The 21,646-nt window shown below is 48.8% G+C and overlaps 2 protein-coding genes across 4 annotated transcripts in view; one reads left to right on the top strand and one right to left on the bottom strand.

Annotated features, from left to right (window-relative positions):
- The window catches only part of ATP9A (ATPase phospholipid transporting 9A (putative)), a 144,822-nt gene extending 127,444 nt beyond the window's left edge, over positions 1-17,378 (bottom strand). For 2 of the 3 annotated variants that reach the window (XR_008306299.1, XM_053246763.1), the window contains exon 1: positions 16,991-17,378. Coding sequence is in view for 1 of the 3 variants with exons in the window: in XM_053246763.1 (XP_053102738.1) it covers positions 16,991-17,058 (68 nt within the window). In the remaining 2 variants the exon portion in view is untranslated. Of the gene's footprint in view, positions 1-16,649; positions 16,673-16,990 lie in introns of those variants that run through there. The other variant, XM_053246766.1, reaches the window with a different exon arrangement.
- Positions 17,057-19,928, top strand: LOC128322342 (uncharacterized). Its single transcript, XM_053243441.1, has 3 exons — positions 17,057-17,184; positions 17,354-17,462; positions 18,469-19,928. The coding sequence occupies exons 1-3, from the start codon at positions 17,057-17,059 to the stop codon at positions 19,009-19,011; spliced, it is 780 nt and encodes a 259-aa protein (XP_053099416.1). The 3' UTR covers positions 19,012-19,928.
- The last annotated feature ends 1,718 nt before the right edge of the window (positions 19,929-21,646 follow it).

Here is a 21,646-nt window from a genome sequence, read left to right as displayed (position 1 = left end):
GGTATCACATTTCTTGCTTTCCACTTCACTGCCTGCAAATAAGCATAAGAGAAATTGTATCCCTTAAAGGAAGTGCCTTTGAAAGGCAAAAGAGAGAGAGCGGGGGAGAGAACAGCAGCTGGATAATCCAACTGGTTACAAGGAATGAATTATGAAACATTAGCTTAGTCTGAATAAAAATACTCCTCAGGCAGCAGAAAGATGAACTTTTATAAGAAGTATTTTAAACCCAGAAGCCCTCACAATCTAAATGCCAATACAGTACATTTAGAAAGCCAACAATAGAAAGGCAATGTGGTGTAGTGGTTAGAGTGTTGGACTAAGAGTGGGGAGTCCTGGGTTCAAATCTCCCTGCCTTGGCCATGAAGCTCACTGGATGATCCTGGGCCAGTCATCTCTGCCAGGCCTACTCCATAGGGCTGTTGCGAGGATAAAATTAGATGAAAATAATCATGTAAGCTATCCTGAGCTCCTTGAAGAAAGGGATGAGATATAAACATAATAAATAACAATAACAAATTGAAGGGAGGAAAGAACACATCAGTTACAAGAAATGCCAGTGAAGCAACGAGGTTTCATTTCATTTGGGGATGGTGACTAAGGAGTTAAACTATAGGCTTCACAGCCTTGCTGTTTGTAAAGATATCTCTCATATCTAGATAAGGTCTACCCAAAAAGAGCATTAGAAACCAGCCAACAAGGGGTATGCAAACTGATTCGAAGCCGAACTGATTCGACATCGGACCGGTTTGGTTAGGAGGTTCAGGGTCGAGCTGAACCATCCCCGGTTTAGTTCGACCCCAAACCGAACTATACCTCCCGCCCTCTGTTCGGGGGTTTAACAAAGAATATGAATTTCTCTCTCTCTTCTTTTAATTTACCCCCTCCAGGGGGCATCTCCAAAGTGGTGGGGCCCAGCAGAGGTTTCCCCTCCCCCACCACTGGCCTTCCTTTTCCTAAAAATCACCTGGTTCAGGCATCTTCAACCCTTTCCAGGCCTATTCCCTGGCGCAGCCAGTAGCCATTTTGGAGGCCACCGCACCTGCGCAGTGGGACCCTGCATGGCTGGGTCAGGATGTTTTTCAGCATGTGCAATCTTAGTCTGGATGTCAGCCAAATTTTGTAACAAAAAATTATTTACTAACAATCCACAGTGTGGATTGCTGAGCACTGCATGCATTGCAGTGCATACAAATCTCAGGGCAGATGGAATATGATCTAGTCACCTGAACACATTAATGACCAAAGGTTCCTGCTGTATCTTCATTCAGAACTATGAAAACGCCCAACTTTGCTTGTGTTAATGAAAAGTCTAGGATTGTTCATCTTTTGTTGTATGCCACACATATGTATATATTAGAATGACTGTATCTGCATTCATTTTAAAATCTAAACAGGGACTAGACTCCTAAAAATGTAGAGCGCAGATCATCCGCGCTGTTATAACCACACTGAACATAATAATGCACATACAGATCAACCATCATGTATACACTGTATACCGATTGTACATGTTGAACATAATGTGTGAAAAGGGCTTCTGTCTAGGGCAGAGCTGCACAGCTTTAGCCCTCCTGTAGATGTAGGACTACAACTCCCATCATCACTGGCTACTCTCCACTGTGGCTGCAGATAATGGGAGTTGTAGTCCAAAAACAGCGGAAAGGCCAAAGTTAGGGTTGCCATATTCTGGCTTTCCAAATCTGGGTGCCTAATTTGCATATTATGTAAACTGGCTTTAAAATAATTTTTGAGCAGAATAGTGGCTGCACATTTTGCTCCATAACTCTGCTTCTACAATGGCTTGACCTTCGCTTTTTTTTTAAAAAATGGAAGCTGAAGTCCAGGCAAATCTCAGTGGGCTAAGCAATCTGAGTGAGATGCTTAAAATCTGGGTGAAACCTGGAATTCCAGGAGGCCTGGCAGCTCCAGCCAAAGTTGGGAAAGAGCAACCCGGCCTTTAGAGTTTCCACAATGCACTGCACTACTCGCGTGCTGCATCATGGAATTCCTGGAGGCCAGGCTTCACTTCCTTGGCCTCCAGAATGGCGTGCTACTTGCCACAGCGATGATCATGTGGGCAGGCAAGAGGTGCAGCTGGGAAGATGCAGGCGGTCATGTGGGGGAAGGTAGGAATGATCATGCCTTCCCCCTTGCCCACATCCATATTGGTTGTGTGAAAAACCCTAGTGTCTATATAGGACTTATCTGTCACACAGAAGCTGAAGAGTAAATGCATGCCTCATCATTCTGAAAAAAGAAAACAATTTTACCACTATATAATCATTTTAGATTCTGACAGCAGTGGGAATTTAAAATCAAGGGCAGTACTGTGATGAAACTTTACAATCTCCTGCTGGACCATAAATTCATTCTCTGTCTGTCTTGTCTGTCTGTCTGTTATTGTCATCAGTTTCATAGTCCCTGAAATCCCATCTGCTTATTCTTAAGGAAAGAAACATTTTCACTACTGTGATCTGTTTATATTTCTGACAGCGGTTAGTACTGAAAGCAGTGGCTGAACTTCTGACTATATTACTCAATAGTACTTTTCAGAAGTCACTCGAAAGGACTGCTAAATTTCAACAGGACTTCCTCTTGTCAATGTAGTTGGGATGTCAGCCAAAGTATGTTGTTTGAATATTATTATGTAACAATTGGTTTGTAATGGTGCATTAGAAGCTACTTGCTTTTGTTGACTTTTCAGGCTGGACTTTCCCCCCTTAGAATTAACTCAGAGAGAGAGATTGAGAGAAAACTTAACCTTTAGAGTTGAAAAGACCAAACAAGAACAAAGCATGAAAATATTTTCACACCAATCTATGAACGTGATTGAAGTTAAACGCTTAATATGTTTCAAAGACAGAACTAAATTATTACATTTTTTTAAAATGAGGTAGAAAAATAGATTTTTTAAACAGCTTGCTATCATGACATTAACTTTGTGCTGAAAAGGAAGTAATCCTATGCTGAAAGTGATTGTATTTAACAAAGCATTTAACCTATATAACTGTACAATGCTGAATAATTCAAATTTCTGTCAAAATCTCAAGGAAGCAAGAAGATTCAGCTACAGTTAAAACAGTAGATCCTAAATCACACCTACAATGAAAATAAGTGAACTGATTTTAGAGTGACAAATACCTGTTAATAATAAAGAAGGGCTTATCTAGTTGATCACTGAATGGGCTGCCCCAATGCTGCATTTTGGTATTTGCAGGACAGTTCCTCAAGTTAACATCCAAAGACAAGAGCACAATACACAATCCATATCTGGTGGAACAGCCTTGCTGCTGGATGATAATGGTCAAATCAGTAACAATCCTGGTCCAACAAAACATCCTTTATTGGGCCTGGAATGAGCCATGTATAGACATATTCTTTCCTCCTCATTCCCCTCACCCCCTGGCTAAATGAAAAGTATCCTGCTTACTTTCACAACTAGCATTTCCCATGACACCCCCCTCTGTTTTACACATTCCATACAAGCATTCATTTTAAATGTGAACCTGGGTGGAGCCCCCCTGAAATGCAGGATACAGATAGGGAGTGTATTGTTGAACCTGTGTTCAACATTGGATTTTAACTGTTAATGGATTTTAACTGTTTTATTTTGTTGCAAACTGCCCTGAGCCATTTTTGGAAGGGCGGTATAGAAATTAAATAAATAAATAAATAAAACCTTTTTTAAAAAGAATATAATGTGTGAATCTGTAGCTGCGTGCACATCTGTACCTATGAACTCTGCACACTCATTGTATGAGTGCTGCCTGAACATACTGTCTGAATAGGGGTTCTCTACTGGTCACCTTAAGTGGCACAGCAGGGAAATGCTTGGCTAACAAGCAGAAGGTTGCCAGTTTGAATCCCTGCTGGTACTATATTGGGCAGCAGCGATATAGAAAGATGCTGAAAGGCACCATCTCACACTGCGTGGGAGGAGGCAATGGTAAACCCCTCCTGTATTCTACCAAAGAAAACCGCAGGGCTCTGTGGGTGCCAGGAGTCAAAATCGACTTGACGGCACACTTTACTTTACCTCTACTGATGAACCTATGGCCTAGGCAGACTCATGTGGTAAAGGAAGGTAGGCTCTTACATAACATATGTTGGACCTAAGGGGCTCAGGGCTTTATAATGTCTAAATTAGCCCACCAGTGTTGTGCTTGGTCATCAATAAGGGAACCTCACAGCCACTATATATTACAAGCAACTTCAAATATTAGGCACTGCAGAGTTCATTTGTGATGGCTTCTGTTACAGGAATGAATGCAACAGGGCACTGAAGTTGCTCCATCAAGCCACAAATTTTGAGGGAGGATTTCTTCCGACTGGCCTCTTATCTGCAATTTCCAGAAGCCCTAGCTAACCACAAATGTCATAATCTCATTAGGCACAAAGAAAGAATGCTGCACGCACAATTACACACTCGGAGGAACTTCCTGCCCAACCGGTTTCTTTAAAAGTGATACATGTAATAATACCAGCTCAGGTCCTGCGAAGAATAACATCTTCTCTGACATGCAGTTGCCAACAGGATTTGTAAAGTCCCCATTATTTACACCTGCTATTGGAATTGCTTATTTTTGCAATTACTCCAAGTGGGAAAAGTTCCCGTCAATCAACAGGTTGATATAAATTTATTTTCCTGCATAAAGACTGACTTATTTGCCCTATATAGAAAGCAGAAAGGCACTGGTGGCAGATGGCATAAAAACTGCCAGCATTCAGAAGCCAGTGGGATAATATTTCAATATTGCAGGACCCTCTGTAGTAACCATACTCCAATATTGCAGGACCCTCAAAGTAACCATACTCCAACAACAAACAATGTCAGGCTCCAATGTAACATTGCTGAAACAGATTTGATTCTGTTCGATTTGGATATAACCTGAACTTTGGGCTCCTTTCTCACCGCAGGTATTTAAATTAGCATAGCATAGCATGGCATAGCTAGAAAATGTAACATTATTGTACCATTCTTATTCTACATGAAACTGCTGGCAGAGATCATCGGGGGATTTGGTGCAGGGTGTTATCAGTACACCGATGACACCCAAATCTACTTTTCCATGTCAGCTTCATCAGGCAATGGCATTACTTCCCTAAATGCCTGCCTTGAGGCAGTAATGGGCTGGATGAGGGATAACAAACTGAGACTGAATCCAAGCAAGGCGGCCACAATTCGGGAAATGGGATAGATCTGCCTGTTCTGGATGGGGTTACACTACCCCAGAAGGAACAGGTTCTCAGTTTGGGAGCAGAACCGGAGAATATAGAAGCTGCCATATACTGAGTCAGACAATTGGTCTATCTAGCTCAGTATTGTCTTCACAGACTGGCAGCGACTCCTCCAAGGTTGCAGACAGGAATCTCTCTCAGCCCTATCTTGGAGAAGCCAGGGAGGAAACTTGGAACTTTCTGTGGCTCCAGTCCCTGAGGGGAATATCTTGCAGTGCTCACACTTCTAGTCACCCATTCATATGCAACCAGGGCAGACCCTGCTTAGCTAAAGAGACAAGTCATGCTTGCTACCACAAGACCAGCTCACGTACACTGTATTAAAAACTACTCAGATGCACAACTCAAATGTAAAGTGTTAGGATCTGTAGTGCCAGGTATACTTTCTTAGAAATAAATCCCATTGAAATCAATAGCACTTAATTCCAAGGAAACAGGACTGGGCGGCAAAATTTGTTTTTTCCCTGTTGCTGCCATGTAAAATGCAGGAACAGTCTGTCCGTGTTCTATTGTCTTTTACCTTCAACTAGGAAACAATAAAGTAAAAAGTAGGGGTTTGCAGTTGGTTAGGGCCACATTTTCAGCTGAGCATGCTGAAGGGTGGCTGTTGTTGGCTGTACCTACTAACTCACTACTGTGCAAGCAAATGCAAAAATATGTGTAGGGTTGTAGCCAAAAAAGGTAAGCATGATAAACTTTTTAAAAACCCATAAATTCTTGCTAAAACATGGCTCTGCTACAAGTTAAGATGAGCTTCGCACCAGGTCAGCTGCATGTCAGTTGAGATTAGAATGTACAGAGCAGCAAAAATTAAAGTCAAATCTTGTGTGTCTACAATAAAGACCTTTTAATTACAGGTCTTTATTATAATAATGCACTGGTCAAATCACTAATTTCCTGACCCAAACCTCGAACATGGTGCAAGTCAAATTGCACAGGAGATTTTGTAGGCTTTGATACCATGCAACAGACCTCTAATGGTGCTATAAAAATAATAATGACTGACATGATGAGGGAAAATTACTCAAAGCCGTCTCACTGGAATTAATTTCAATGGGACTACTTGAATCTTGTCAGCCAATAATAATAGTAATAGGAATAAAACCGTCTAAGAGATCTGAGGTCAACTGCTGGCAGTGTGTGCCTCTCTTCTCCTCGTATTCTCCCACTTTTCTTTTCTCTTTCAGATTCTTCCCTCTGGTTCTTTTCCTCATTTCCAAATTTGGACAGTCTCTCCACCAAACATCTTTTCTGAGCCACACACCACTCCCCTAAACTTGCTGTCTTCTCAGACCTCCTCCTTTACTTGACTTCTGCTTCTTCTGCCAGTAGTTGCCCAGGTCCTTTCACCTGCCCTGCCCCTCTATAGGACCTAAGCAGCTTGGCCAATGGCAGGCAGAGACATCTGTGGGTTGTCCACAGCTTGAAACTTGGAGAATCTAGGCTCCTTTTAGCAATGGATACTTCACTTCTCTAGTTGCAGGCCCTCCTTTCTTGGCAGGCTTAAATGCCACTGAACTTAAAATTTAATGGGAGGATAGAACACATCTGTCACAGTTGCAGCTAGATTGGTTTCTCAAATCATTGGCTACCTGGTTCTGGAACCAAGAAACATTTTCAGGCAGGTTTCTCTGTTCCAAAGGTAACTGTGTACAGTATTTGACAAGAAGGGATTTCTTTCTCATCCTCTATAATAAAATCCTTAGGTGTGATCCCGTGTCTCTCGGCCCGTGTCTTTCTCGGCCGTTCTGGGCATGCGCGGAGCGTATGCCCAGAACGTCCGAGAAAGATACGGCCGCAGAGACACGGCGGACATGTTGGAAGGAAGGCAGGAGGTGGCGGTCGCGGCAACGGACGGCCTGCGGGGAGGGCAGAGGCGGCAGTGGCGGGACCGGCCCTGCCGTGGGGAAAGCCGAGGTGGCGGCGGCGGGTCCGGCCCAGCCACAGGGAGGATAGAAACGGTGGCGCGGGGTCTGGCCCGACCACAGAAGAAGGAAAGGCGGCGGGGGCCGCAGGGAAGGGAGAGGCATCGGCGACGGGACCAACCGGGTAGGAATACAAACAGGTGGGGGCAGGGACGGCCAGGGGAAGGGAAAAGAGGACGGGGGTGGTACCAGCCCGAACGAATGACAAACAGCGGCGGCGGTGGGGAGACGGGCCCGGACCCACCAGGCAGATAAACGGCGAAGGGAGCTCCGGCCTGCCCATAGGGAGGGGAGAGACAACGAGGGCAGGACCAGACCGGGCGAAAGAGAACCAGAGACGACGGCGGCAGGTCCAGCCTGCCCATGGGGAAGGAAAAGGGAAAAGCAGAGACGGCGGTGGCGGGACCAGCCCGAAAGTGTGAAACAAAAGGTTGCACTAGACACAAAAATCCAAAAAAAATTTGCACTAAGCACAATACCCCCCGCCCACATCCCTTGATGTTAAGGAAATACAGATCTAACAGACATGTCTACACAACCCTACTAGCGCCCGTTATTTAAACGGGCTTAAAAATACTAGTTATTAAATAAAGACTCTACAATGAATAGATTTATTCTGCCACATGTTAGATTTTCTTTTCAAGTTTGGGTACCATAAACTAATTGCATGATCCAGTGGAATCCTTAGTCTGAGGTATTCAGAAAACTCTTGTTTTCTGAGACACTGTCACTGTGTGAAACAGGATGCTGGACTAGATGGGTCTTGGGCCTGATCCAGCAGGTCTGTTCTTATGTTATGTTACAATTCTGCCTGACTCACCCCTCTGTAACATCAGCTCAGCTCAGCCAATCGCATTCTGTAGGTTTAACTACATAAAATCCCTTAGTGAATGACAATACAGGTCTTTGATCCACATTTCATCTTTCTTTACACTGCAACTTTTCATGTCTAAGGTGCATCATCTATGTAGCACTTCTTTTAGGCTAACACTTAAGCATTTGGAAATTTCCTGCAAGCCCTCTTAAGCCATTCCACTAAATGAGGTCATGATACCTGAATCCAGCCTCTCCATCAACTTTCATGATTATAAGTATCCCTTCTCCACGACTGCAGCCAGCTGAACAATATTGCCCTTATCTATTTTCAATTACTCTGGCCTACCTGCCCTTCTAATTTGTTTTATGTTCCACAGTGCAAGGCCAAAATTGCTCATCCATTCCCTGCATAAGGCAATCTTGTGGTTTAGCATAGTCATCCTCATTATGTTGTTTTTGTTGTGTTTTTCAAGGTGCTAAGCTTTGGCATAACCCAAAGAGCTCTTAAGCCATACTCAGACAACAAGATGCTTTGATTTAGCAAACCTCCAGGGCACTGGCCACCCGTGAACGTGCCTCTGGGGTGGCACCTTTAAGAGTAAATTAATTTGGTGCTCACCTCCGCTGCTGCAGCACTTCAATGCTGTTCGGAACTGCAACGTGCCGCCCAGCAGCCCCTATGGTAGGGAAGCCCCTCCGGTGCTCACCTGGCTTCCACGGAGCCGAGCCCCTGCCAGTGGCCAGGTGAGTGGCAGAGGCGCTTCCCCGCCATAGGGGCTGCTGGGCAGCACGCTGCGGCTCTGAACAGCATCCAGGTGCCGCGGCAGCGGAGGTGAGCACCGAATTAATGTACTCTTAAAGGTGCCTCCCGCTGCTGCCCTGGAGGCCCGTCCACTGGCCCATTCACGGGCCACCATTTTAATACCAGTTCTGCACACATGACTTATTTTGAAGACAGTGCACCCAATTCCACCCATCCCAACCCAATTCCACCCATTCCTCATGTGTATGGCATAGGTTTGCCAGCCTCCAGGACTGGCCTGGAGTCTCCAGGAATCCCTGTCATAGGAACATAGGAAGCTGCCTTAAACTGAGTCAGACCATTGGTCCATCTAGCTCAGTATTGTCTTCACAGACTGGCAGCGGATTCTCCAAGATTTCAGGCAGGAGTCTTTCCCAGCCCTATTTTGGTTATGCCAGAGAGGGAGCTTGGAACCTTCTGCATGCAGATAGTCTTCCCAGAGCAGCCCCACCCCCTGAGGGGAATATCTTACAGTGCTCACATGTAGTTTCCCATTCAAATGCAAGCCAGGGTGGACCCTGCTTAGCTAGGGGGACAATTCATGCTTGCTACCACAAGACCAGCTCTCCTCTCATAGCAAGCCAGCGAGCCTTCCTGCAAAGAACATCCCCACACTGGGATTCTACAATGAAACAGACCCGTTCCACACAGCCACTCACGAAACTTCAGAAAAGCGGGCACAGAACAGAGTTTTTGATGTTGACCTGAGCATACAAGCTGTAATATACAGGAAGAGATCCTCAATGTATCCTGATTCAAGCCACTTAGGTTTTAAAGCTTACATTGGTTCATCATGGTTTATATTTACTGCAATCTTGCACGGTTGGCTAGGCTAACAGACAGGGCTTGATCCTGCCAGAATTAGGCACATTTAAGTCCCACAGATTTCCTTAGGAGAGCGGAACACACACTTAACATTCACCCACTGAAATATATGGAACATAAGTGTACTTAATGCATAGAAATATAGGAAGCTGACTTTTACTGAGTCAGATCATTGGTCCCTCTAGCTCTGTATTGTTCTATACTGATCAGCAGCAGCTCTCCAAGGCTTCAGGCAGGAATCTTTCCCAGTCTTACCTGGAGATGCCACCAGGGCAGGGATTGAACCTGGGAGATTCTGCATGCAAGCAGATGCTCTACCACCAAGCTATGGCCCCATTCCCTATTTATTTTTATTTTATTTCTTTTACATTTTTTATATCCCGCTCTTCCTCCAAGGAGCCCAGAGCGGTGTACTACATACTTGAGTTTCTCTTTCACAACAAGTGACTGGCCCAGAGTCACCCAGCAAGTCTCATGGCTGAATGGGGATTTGAACTTGTGTCTCCCCGGTCCTAGTCCAGCACTCTAACCACTACACCACGCTGGCTCTGAGCGATATTCCCCAGCTATATAGCATCATACCCATAATGTTCAAGGCCTCCTACCAAGCTTCGTACTGAGCTGGAACTGGAATATGGGTTTCACACACTCAAGCATGACACTCTTAGCCATTAGTCCATGCTGCTTGCCGGTTGCCTACAGTGTGCAGGTGGTATGTTGTCTTTTAAATCTGGACTGTGACATTGAAGCTCCACATAAATCACTTAACTGATTCATTTACAAAGTTATATACAACTGCCTGGCAGGGCTCCTAACATATGCCTGCTGCAGGCTTTCTCGAGGCCTAATGAAAGAGAGGAAGGAGGGAGGCTGGGATGTCCTTAAGAGGCCAGTGCACGGTTAATTCATGGTGCCTGAATACAGCACAGAAGGGACAGGATAAATAGGGCTGCCATATGGACTGGATCTTAATATGGATCATACATATTCCTAATCCCAGGGGGGACGTGACACAGCAAGCACATAGCAAAGGGCTCGTTCAGGATAGTCTCACATGACTGTGGGGAAAGTAGAGGGCAGGTACTATTGGAGATAGATAGATAGATAGATAGATAGATAGATAGATAGATAGATAGATAGATAGATAGATATTCCCCTGCAAACTTGGCAAAGAGGCACTTTTTAACATGGTGATTATCTTTATTGAGCAGGGGGAGAGTAACTGGCCCTATCCACGCCCAGCACAGTACCTCCAGTGACTGTTGCTTGTATCTATCTTATGTTTCTTTTAGATTGTGAGCCCTTTGGGGACAGGGCTCCATCTTATTTATTTATTATTTCTCTGTGTAAACTGCCCTGAGCCATTTTTGGAAGGGCGGTATAATAAATAAGCCCTTGATCCTTATTTGTGATAAGCCCTTATTCAATTTCTCCAGTACATCCCATTTTTACTCATTTTGTTCATTCTTTAGTCTTTTGGATCAAATTTATTACGTCTTGCTGGTTTTATGCTGCTGATTTATCCATCAGTTTGTATGTTTTTATGCGGTTCATGATGCCTGTTAATATTTATATTTTTACCTACTTCATGAGGCTCAGGCTGTTCACATGAGCTGGGTAGGGCTGCTCATGTGAAGCATCAGGATCCCGGCCCATCCCAGAGCTGCCTTCCCAGGTAGCCCGGGGTTTTTACCGAACCTTTTACCCAGTATCGACCTTCTACCTGATCTTTTTTGTATCATTTTGATTTGCTTTTTGTAATATTGGTGAAAAGGATACAATAGTTGATTGATATTAAAATAGATTGATATTAAAATAGAATTAGAGAGTGAGGTAGGTGTGTGTGAGAGAGAGAGATCACAATAGTAGGCAATTCTACACAAAGAGGCTATTCTCACAAGCAGCCTAATCCAAGCTAGGGCATCCCAGCCTGGGTTAGGCTGCTCATGTGGAGCGCCAGGATCGAGGTTGATCCTGGCACTGCCACCCCACCTAATCTAACTATTTACCCTGGCCTTTGACTAAGATTAAGGGCATGAGTGTGCCCTTTTACTCAGGTACAGGGTTGTGTGTACACGCGGGCTGCATGCAGCCTGAACAGACGCAGAGCTGGGTGCCTAGAACACCTGACTCATGGTGGAACCCCTCAATGCACTACACTCATCATGTGGTGCATTCAGGGGCGGAGCCACTATTGGGCCAACAGGTTCAAAGAACCTGGGCCGCGCCAAATCAGGGGCCGTGCCTTGTGGCCCTGACACGCCACCCGCGTCTGACATCAGACGCGGGGGTGCTGGTTTAGCTCCCGAGTGGGGGTGACGCAGCCCCCGTTCAGGAGTTAAATGGCAGCTGCATTCACCATGCAGCCAGGAGCAGCTCTTCCCTGCCTTTAAGGAAGAGCTGCTCCTGGCTGCGCTGCAAACACAGCGCCAGCCCAAATCGAACTCCCGAAGGGGCCGCACGGCCCCTTCGGGAGTTAAATGGCCGGCGCTGCGTTTGTGGAGTGGCCAGGAGCAGCTCTTCCCTGCTTTAAGGCAGGGAAGAGTCACTTCTGGCTGTGCTGCAAACGCAGCCCCAGCCCCAGACTCGCTCCTGAAGGGGCCATGCAGGAGCCAAGCCATACCCCCCACATCTGACATCAGACACGGGGGCGGGGTGAGCGGAGCCCCCGCCGCAGCTGAACACGGGCCGCTGGCAGTCAGGCCCTGCACCTGGGTGCATTGTGGGATATCTAGGAGCTGAGACACATTTCCCCAGCCTTCAGAATGCCATGCGGCTCACAGCAGCACCAGTTGGGTGGGTGAGCCGCATGGCTGGGATCTGGGGGGGACAGTAGGTGCACTCCTGCCTTCATCCGGCCATCCCTCCCTGGCCCAGCAAAAGGTCATGTGAATGACCTTTACGTATGTTCTTTTTATATTTTAATGTCTGTATGTTTGCATTTTATTGTCCCCTGAGGAAGGGGTTCCCACTTTGAAATACATTCCGACTTTTTGCATTAATACATTGTTGCACCGTCTCTCCTTCCTTTTGCTTACTCCGGTGTGGTGCGATCCCTGATGTCTGTTTCCACCTGCACTGACTTAATACGAATTCTCATTTGCTCAGTAATAAATCAGAGGGGTTTTTAAAATATAGATGTGGATCTCTATGGAACTGTGAAGTCCCACCAGTAGAGCCAACAGCCCTACTCCTGTTTGCCACATCAGAGATTAAACAAAAAAGTCAAGAACCCAGACCCCCTTGGGGCCACTGACATTCTTTAGGTTCTCTTCAACCTCTGAAGAAGTCAACCATGTATATAAAGCAAGTCTAGATAAGGAAGTGTTAGCTTAAGGGCTTATCTACACAATCCTGAAAAGCAACATTTTTCCTTATGATGCCTCTCTCAGCAAATGTCAACAGGCTGGCATCCAGACTAATGTTGCATAAACTGAAAAATGTTGCTCTCACACACAACAGGGGAGGGCAATTTTCATCAATCCTACCTTCTGTGGTCCTTTGCACCTCCAGAAAAGGTATCCCTGAGGGTCCCACAAAATAAGAACATAGGAACATAAGAAGCTACCTTATACTGAGTCAGGCCATTGGTCCATCTAGCTCAGCAGTGTCTACTCCGACTTTCCAGAGCTTAAGGAAGGAATCTTTCCCAACCCTATCTGGAGATGCAGGGGATTGAACCTGGTACGTTCAGCATGCAAGCAGAAGCTCTATCACTGAGACAAGGCCCCATCCCCTAAGAGGGAATATCTTACAGCTGACAGTGTTCACATGTAGTCACCCATCCAAATGCAGACCAGGACAGATCCTGCTTAGCAAAGGGAAAATCCGTGCTCCCTACCGCAAGACTAGCAGTAGTCAGAGGTGATGGACCAGCCCAAGGCCAGCCCTCATGTAAGGCTCAGTACACTTACTTCTGCTACCTGTCTGGGCTGCAGAAAATGGCGGATTGAGTCAAATAACTGGAAGGCCATATCTGGTGGGTGATGTTTGGTTTCATAAGTTAAAAGTTATGAAGTTCTCATGATATTCTGCAGGACTGTTGTATGCATTCCTAAGGATATTCTGAACTGCTATATTATTCCCCAGTTTTATCATTCTGGTTGGCAGCAGTATTCCAGCGTCACAGGCAGAGATTTCCCCAAACCTTGCACTTAACAACATTTCAGTCAAAGTTGCCAAGAACTTTGCTTGGATCCTTAGCTATGCAAAGCATGCATTCTAGCCTTAGAGGAATGGAATTTAGCAAGGTTCTTCATCACACTCAGAAAGACACTGACATACATTCAAATATTAATATGATGCAAAGAAAGAAGCAATGCAATGGATAATGTTACACTGGAACTAGCCTTGAATCATGACAAGCTGGTCTTCTGAAGACTGAGTTATTTAAAATCCTTTAAAAAGGATTGGTTAAGACAATCACAAAATGCCCTCTTGCTACATTCAAAACAGCCACATAGCTCTCTGCAGTCAACAACTCTTGATGCTTATAGGAAATACCACTTCTGTCTGTGACCTAGCTGGAGCAAATAGGCTCCCCAGGCTGTGACTAACATAACCCTAGAGCTAAGGTTAGATCAGGGTAATTGCTGCAAGCATTACTAACAAGGCAAGCCATACAATTATGTCAGTGGAACTCTAGTGAAAATGCTGCAGTTCCCTAAAAAGAAAACAAGATCAGTCAAGGCGTACTAATTGGCCCCTCGGTTCCACAACCAGGATGCCTATTTCTTTGATGTCATCACAACTGTCTCGAAATGGAGCCAATTCACTTAATTTTTTAATCATCTGATAAAATGATATGTTTTAGAATAATAATAGAACTGGTTTGGATGAGCATCTGCCAGCACATGTGTTCAGGGTGGGGACATGATGAGAATGTGCCTGCCCAACTTTATTAAAAGACATTCTGATGAGGGGGTTGGGACGTCCTTTAATTGCATGTTAGGGGTGTCCACCCCAATCGCCCCTCTATGTGTGTCAAAACAACCTGTTGAAACAGGATTTTGTAGCACATATAGAGTGGCTATTCGGATGAACACCCCTCACACATGATTAAAAAATGTGGAGAGATGACTTTGGAACATCCTTTAGTGATGTCGGGGCAGGCATGACCCAGTCGCTCCCCCAACGTCATCGCGTGTCGTGGCCGCTGTTCATCTGAAATCGCCCACTATCATACAACTAGCAACTTGTTAATCTTTACAACATAACTCGCAACATGCTTAATCACTACCACAGTAAACCATAATGCACTTCCTAGACTTTTGGTGCCACTTGGGACTTTCAGGACCCACAGACATTTTGTAGGCAACAGTATCAGGGCTGAACTACATGTGATGCAGGAGATCTTCCAACCAGTTTTGGGTTGGGTTTTTGTTTATGTTTTTTTTTTAAGGTGTAAAGGCAGCCACGGGGGTGGGCAGTGTGTCAAACCGGACCAGGACAGAGATGCTGGGGGAGGGTGGGCATTTATTTATTTATTTATAGCTCGATTTCTATGCCTTATTATTATTATTATTATTATTTAAAATACGTATATACCACTTGTCAATCCAAATGTTCACGAGAAAGAAGTACATGGGAAACGCCAGCAGCCGCACCTGGGAGGGGCACTATGCAAGGAGAAATAGGAACAGTGGGTAAGCTGCTAAATAGATGAGAGTCATCACAAAAGGTGCCTCTTTGCGACTTTAATCAGTTATTACCAGTGGCAGGTGGGCAACAGGTACAATACAAATACCTGCCTTCCCCCACCCCCTCTGCAGTGAATAGTTACTATCAGGAGAGAAGCCGTTTAAATCATGGAAATGGTCCAAGGGGCAGAAGTCAAACTGCCTCTTTCACGCGGCTGCTTTACACTGAGCCAGCCCATTAGTCCATCTACCCCAGGATCACTTGCTCTAACGGGCAGTGGCTCTCCAGGGTCTCAGACAGGAGTCTTTTCTGCATTGCTATTGGAAATTCTTGTAGAGGAAGATCCCAGAGATCTTTCTCCCAAAGTCCCTTTGGACAATCATGCACCCAAAGTCCCTTTAGACTTTGTCCCATTCAGATGCAGTTGCTATGCCAGGAACAAGCTTTTGCAGGAATGATGGGGGGGGGGGGCAAAATGCTCCCAATGGATGCCAATGATCTATAGGATATCGTCCAAAGTCTGCCTCTTGGCATTAAGTTGTTTGCTAATAGAAAGGATCCGGATGTGTCAGCTGCTTGCTCTCTTAGGCCGAGAGCACACCCCGGGAGCGAACTCCCTCAGTGTTTGAAGTCTGAGAGCGGGGTGGCAGCCGCGGGCCTGAACTGCTAAAATTGGGAGGAGGAGTAAGGGAATGAAGCATGTGGGTTTCTTTCACGGCCCCCTTCTTTTCTGCTCATAATTCCAACACTGCATTGGAATTTCCCCTCGAGGCTGCTTCGGGGCCTCTCCATGCTGAGGGTTCTGTTGTTTTCCAAGCGGTGTGCAGAAGCCAACCCGCGAAGGGTTCAGGTCTCTCTCTCCCGCTCTCTCTCTCTCTCTCTCAATGGTGGCACCAGCCGCACTCTCCGCCTTCCTTTTCCCGTCCAGGAGCTAGAGACTGGAATGGCAGCCTGGGCGTGCCATCCACAATGGCGTCAAGAGCAACCTGTCAGCTCCTGCTGCCTGAGCGCCGCCCCCCCCCCTCCGCCGCCCGAACACCTTCCAGAGGGGCATCTACCCGCTCCTGTCCCCTCAGCGTCACGAGGAAGAAAGGGCTCCTCCTGCCCCTTTCCCTGCTTCGCCCTAAAAAGCCCCTTCAAGCCCAACATGCCAACCGAAAGGCTGTGTCTGCCTCCAATGCCAAGGACTGGTCTTGACTTGCATCCCTTCCATTACACGCTATGGAACGAGATTAAAGGGGGGTGGGTAAACCCGGAACACTGCGCCCCGCATGGCAAAGGAGACGAGGCGGGTGGGGGGGGGGGGGTCGGGAGGATCCGGGAAGGGGCGTTGCCTCCAACGCGGCTTGGAGAAGGAGCGCGCGTATGTGCCTGAGGGAGAAATCCCTGATCTTTTGTACCATCCATTCACGGAAATGCTCAGCACCGGTGATCCAGTGATCCGGCAGGCTTCAAAACCGGGCAGCCGGCCGGTGTTTTGCTGGGGTGAATCCAAGGCAGCCGGGCAGCCTCGGCTGGGAGGGCAAGGCCCGGAGGCAGCAGCAGCATTTCTCCCGGAGACTGGGGGGAGTCCCGGAGCTGAAGCCTGCCCAACAGCCAGGCATGCAAGCGCGGGGGAGTGGTCCACGGGAGGCGCCAGGAAGAGGATCACTGAATGGGAAGGGGAGGCCCAGCCGCTGCCAGACACCAGAGGGGCGAGGGGGAGGCAGCCGCATCGGCCCGGCAGCGGGGGCTGGCTTACCCGCCGCGGTGCTTGTTGTCCATCCGCTTCTTCTGCCTGACTGGCTGCAGAGGGATGTTATCGGTCATGGCCGCGGCAGCCGAGCTGGGCGCAGCAATAGGCGGGGAGGAGCGCTGGAGGGGATCGGCTTCTGCCCAGCCTCGCTCTGCCCGGCCTCTCCGCGCTCCTCTGACAGCGCCTCGGCTGAGGACCGGGCTGGCTGCTGCTGGCTGAGCGGCGCGCAGGTAGCGTGGACGCTCACGCCACCCCTGCTTCTCCCTCCTCTCCCCTTCGCCCACAAATTGGGCGGCGTTGCGCCCCACCTTTTAGGCAATGCTGCTGCTTCCCCCCATCCGCCGCTATCCTACACAGACGCTAATGCAGAGCCCACCCTTCGGCACGGCTGCTCTTCCTGCCGCCCCCACCCCAACACGCACTGGATGGATTTTTATCCCCCGCTTCCGCTCTCTCCCCAGCGCTGCTCCCTCCTCAGGTAATGCTGCGTCTCCTCTCCAACCACTGTGTTTCCCGGCCGACTTGGGGGCCAGGTGGCTCTCTAGCCTCAACATCTACCTACCTATCTTTTACAGCTTGGCATTAAGTTGGTTTGCTAATAGAAAGGATCCGGATGTGTCAGCTGCTTGCTCTCTTAGGCCGAGAGCACACCCCGCGAGCGAACTCCCTCAGTGTTTGAAGTCTGAGAGCGGGGTGGCAGCCGCGGCCCTGAACTGCTAAAATTGGGAGGAGGAGTAAGGGAAAGAAGCATGTGGGTTTCTTTCACGGCCCCCTTCTTTTCTGCTCATAATTCCAACACTGCATTGGAATTTCCCCTCGAGGCTGCTTCGGGGCCTCTCCATGCTGAGGGTTCTGTTGTTTTCCAAGCGGTGTGCAGAAGCCAACCCGCGAAGAGTTCAGGCCTCTCTCTCTCTCTCTCCCCCCCCCCCCTCAATGGTGGCACGAGCCGCACTCTCCGCCTTCCTTTTCGCGTCCAGGAGCTAGAGACTGTCTGGAATGGCAGCCTGGGCGTGCCATCCACAATGGTGTCAAGAGCAACCTGTCAGCTCCTGCTGCCTGAGCACCGCCCCCCACTCCGCCGCCGCCCGCACACCTTCCCGAGGGGCATCTACCCGCTCCTGCCCCTCAGAGTCACGAGGAAGAAAGGGCTCCTCCTGCCCCTTTCCCTGCAAATGCACCCATTTAGTTATATTTTGCCCTCAAAAGCCCCTTCAAGCCCAACATGCCAACCGAAAGGCTGTGTCTGCCTCCAATGCCAAGGACTGGTCATGACTTGCATCCCTTCCATTACACGCTATGGAACGAGATTAAAGGGGGGGGGGGGTAAAACCCGGAACACTGCGCCCCGCATGGCAAAGGAGACGAGGCGGGGGGGGGGGTCGGGAGGATCCGCGAAGGGGCATTGCCTCCAACGCGGCTTGGAGAAGGAGCGCGCGTATGTGGCTGAAGGAGAAATCCCTGATCTTTTGTACCATCCATTCCAGGAAATCCTCAGCACCGGTGATCCAGTGATCCGGCAGGCTTCAGAACCAGGCAGCCGGCCGGTGTTTTGCAGGGGTGAATCCAAGGCAGCCGGGCAGCCTCGGCTGGGAGGGCAAGGCCTGGAGGCAGCAGCAGCATTTCTCCCGGAGACTGGGGGGAGTCCCGGAGCTGAAGCCTGCCCAACAGCCAGGCATGCAAGCGCGCGGGAGTGGTCCACGGGAGGCGCCAGGAAGAGGATCACTGAATGGGAAGGGGAGGCCCAGCCGCTGCCAGACACCGGAGGGGCGAGGGGGAGGCAGCCGCATCGGGCCCGGCAGCGGGGGCTGGCTTACCCGCCGCGGTGCTTGTTGTCCATCCGCTTCTTCTGCCTGACTGGCTGCAGAGGGATGTTATCGGTCATGGCCGCGGCAGCCGAGCTGGGCGCAGCAGTAGGCGGGGAGGAGCGCTGGAAGGGATCGGCTTCTGCCCGGCCTCGCTCTGCCCGGCCTCTCCGCGCTCTTCTGACAGCGCCTCGGCTGAGGACCGGGCTGGCTGCTGCTGGCTGAGCGGCGCGCAGGTAGCGTGGACGCTCACGCCACCCCTGCTTCTCCCTCCTCTTCCCTTCGCCCACAAATTGGGCGGCGTTGCGCCCCACCTTTTAGGCAATGCTGCTGCTTCCCCCCATCCGCCGCTATCCTACACAGACGCTAATGCAGAGCCCACCCTTCGGGCACGGCTGCTCTTTCTGCCGCCCCCACCCCAACACGCACTGGATGGATTTTTATCCCCCGCTTCCGCCCATATAAAAATAAAATTAAATCAAAACACTTTTAACAGAATAAAAACAATTCAAAGAACTGAAACAAAACAATTTTACAGTAAAAAGATTGAACAGTTTAAAATTAGTTTTAATTAAAAGCCTGAGAAAACGTATGTGTCTTAAGCGTCTTTTAAAAAGCTATCAAAAATTGAGAAGCTCTTGTTTTAAGAGGGCGAGCATTCCCGAGCCTCAGGGCAGTCGCAGAGAAGGCCTGGTCCAGAGTAGCCACCAAATGAAAAGTCAGTGGTAGTCATAACCAGACTTCCCCAGATGATCTTAATAGGCAGCAGGGTTCATGACAAACGAGGCACTCTCTTAAGCACCCTGGACCTATGCCATTCCGGGCTTTATAGGTAATAGAACTTTGCATTTTGCTCTGAGCCAGTGCCACATTCTTAGACATTGCTGTTTAATGGTCCCTTCGAGTTGTCCCAGAGACCAGGCTGGCTGCCGTATTCTGTACCAGTTGTAGTTTCTGAACTATGTACAAAGGCAGCCCCACAAAGAGTGCATTACAGTAGTCAAGCCTGGAGGTTACCAGCATAATTGTAAACCGCCCTGAGCCATTTTTGGAAGGGCGGTATATAAATAAAATAAAATAAAATAAAATAAATAAATAAAATATGTACTACTGTTTTAAGGCCATTTCCCTCCAGATATGGGCATAGCTGACATGTCAGCTGAAGCTGACAAAAAGTGCTCCTGGCAACTGTCTCAACCTGAGAAAGCAGAGAGTGTTTTGGTTCCAGGAGCACTCCCAAGGTACATACCTGATCTTTCAGGGGAGTGTAACCCCATCCAGAAGAAGCATATTTAAATCATCTCTCAGGCCTTGACCCTCCCCACCCCATCAGTACCTCCATCTTATTTGGATTCAACTTCAACTTTATCTCTCTTCCAGCCCATTACTGCCTCCAGGCAGGCATTTAGGGAAGTTGTGCCATTTCCTGATGAAGTTGATAGGGAGTAATAGATTTGGGTGTCATCAGCATATTGATCACACCCTGCACCAAATCTCCTGATGATCTCTCCCAGTGGTTCAATGTAGATGTTAAAGAGTGTTAAGAGAACAGCCTGTTTGGGGGCTCCCAGCAGCACCCCTACATGTGATTTGGAACTGCAGGCTTGTCGTTTCCATTTTGACTACCTGAACTCGTGGGATTGCCGACTCACCATTTGCCTATATGGGTTAGCTCCCAAGAATAAGTCACTTAGCATGCAGCATGGGATGGTAACTTCAGGTCAAGCCTGATGGCGGGAACCCTGAAGCGGGGAACTACTCCTCAGTGCTCCCTCTCTCTTCATGCACAGAAGAGGTTGCTTAGTTGATCTGAGTTAAGGAGAAGCTATTTCTCTGAAAAGAGTAGCCAAAACTCTTCTCAGTGTTGGCACAAAGGATTAGCCTTCACAAGAAGAGCAGATAAGATTGCAGCAGGCTCATCCATCTAACCTATATATTCACTAGTAATTTTAAGCCCGTAAAAATAACGGGCGCTAGTAGGGTGCCCGGGCCGCTAGAAGAGTTGTGTAGAAATGTTTGCATGTTCACATCAGTGGGATGATACTTAACATACTTAACATTCTCAATCCCCTGTTCCCACTTCCGTCAGATTTTAGCTTGCAGGCTCCTCGGGGCAGAGGGTTGCCAGTCTTCTTCTACCTGTCCAGTGCCATGCGCATTCCCAGGAGAGCAGCACCCAGATTCACTGCAGCCATCCACCGCGCACACAACTCGTGCGCTGCCGATCTGTTCCTGGACAGGGAACAGGCCACCTCGAGCACAGGGCGGGCGCCAGAGTCGCGAGGAGCTTGTTGCAAGCAAAGGCCGGCCGCTCTGCTTTTTCTCCCTGCCTCCGCCCTCAGGCCCGCCGTGTTTGGAAGCCTCTGGGCGGCAAGGCACGCGTGTTGCGCGTCTTGGAGAGGAGGGTGCCACCACCGCCCACCCCCTGGCGGGGAAGGGGGCCAGCCCATCTCCCCTCCCACCCCCCAGCGGGGCTGGGCTCGCCTGCCTGCCTGCCGGTTTCCCTGCGCGGAGAGGGAGAGGGAGAGCCAGCCAGCCAGCGCACTTGGAGAGGCGAAGGCGGACCCCTGCTCCGCTCCGCCCAGTCCAGCTGAGCTCCTGGTTTTCCTGGGGGCTGCCGTGCCGAGGCTTGTCCCGGCTGCCGGGGCTTGATCGAGCCCGTCTCCCGGCCGGGCCCTCCGCCTCCTCTGGCCGAGGCCGTGGCTCCGCCGCCGCCTTGGCCGCACCGCATCCACACCGCATCCTCCGCCGCTACCTTGGCCGGCTTCCCCCACCGCCGCCTCCTCCCCCCGCCCCGTCCTCCTCCCCCAGACCCTCCGTCTCTCCTTTCCCCGTGGCCTGGCCGCCCACCCCCGCTGTC

Source organism: Hemicordylus capensis, chromosome 4 (genome assembly GCF_027244095.1).
Source record: "Hemicordylus capensis ecotype Gifberg chromosome 4, rHemCap1.1.pri, whole genome shotgun sequence".
Classification (NCBI taxonomy): Eukaryota; Metazoa; Chordata; class Lepidosauria; order Squamata; family Cordylidae; genus Hemicordylus; species Hemicordylus capensis.
Note: the sequence above shows the minus strand (reverse complement) of the source record. Positions and strands in the feature narration are given on the sequence as shown.

What these genes read in the sequence shown, in the direction of transcription:
- LOC128322342 (XM_053243441.1), top strand. Translation starts at nt 17,057, where the DNA reads ATGGCCGCGGCAGCCGAGCTGGGCGCAGCAATAGGCGGGGAGGAGCGC. An exon ending in GCGCCTCGGCTGAGGACCGG is followed by an intron (nt 17,185 to 17,353) that starts GCTGGCTGCTGC and finishes ACGCTAATGCAG; the next exon opens with AGCCCACCCTTCGGCACGGC. An exon ending in CAGCGCTGCTCCCTCCTCAG is followed by an intron (nt 17,463 to 18,468) that starts GTAATGCTGCGT and finishes CATCCATTCCAG; the next exon opens with GAAATCCTCAGCACCGGTGA.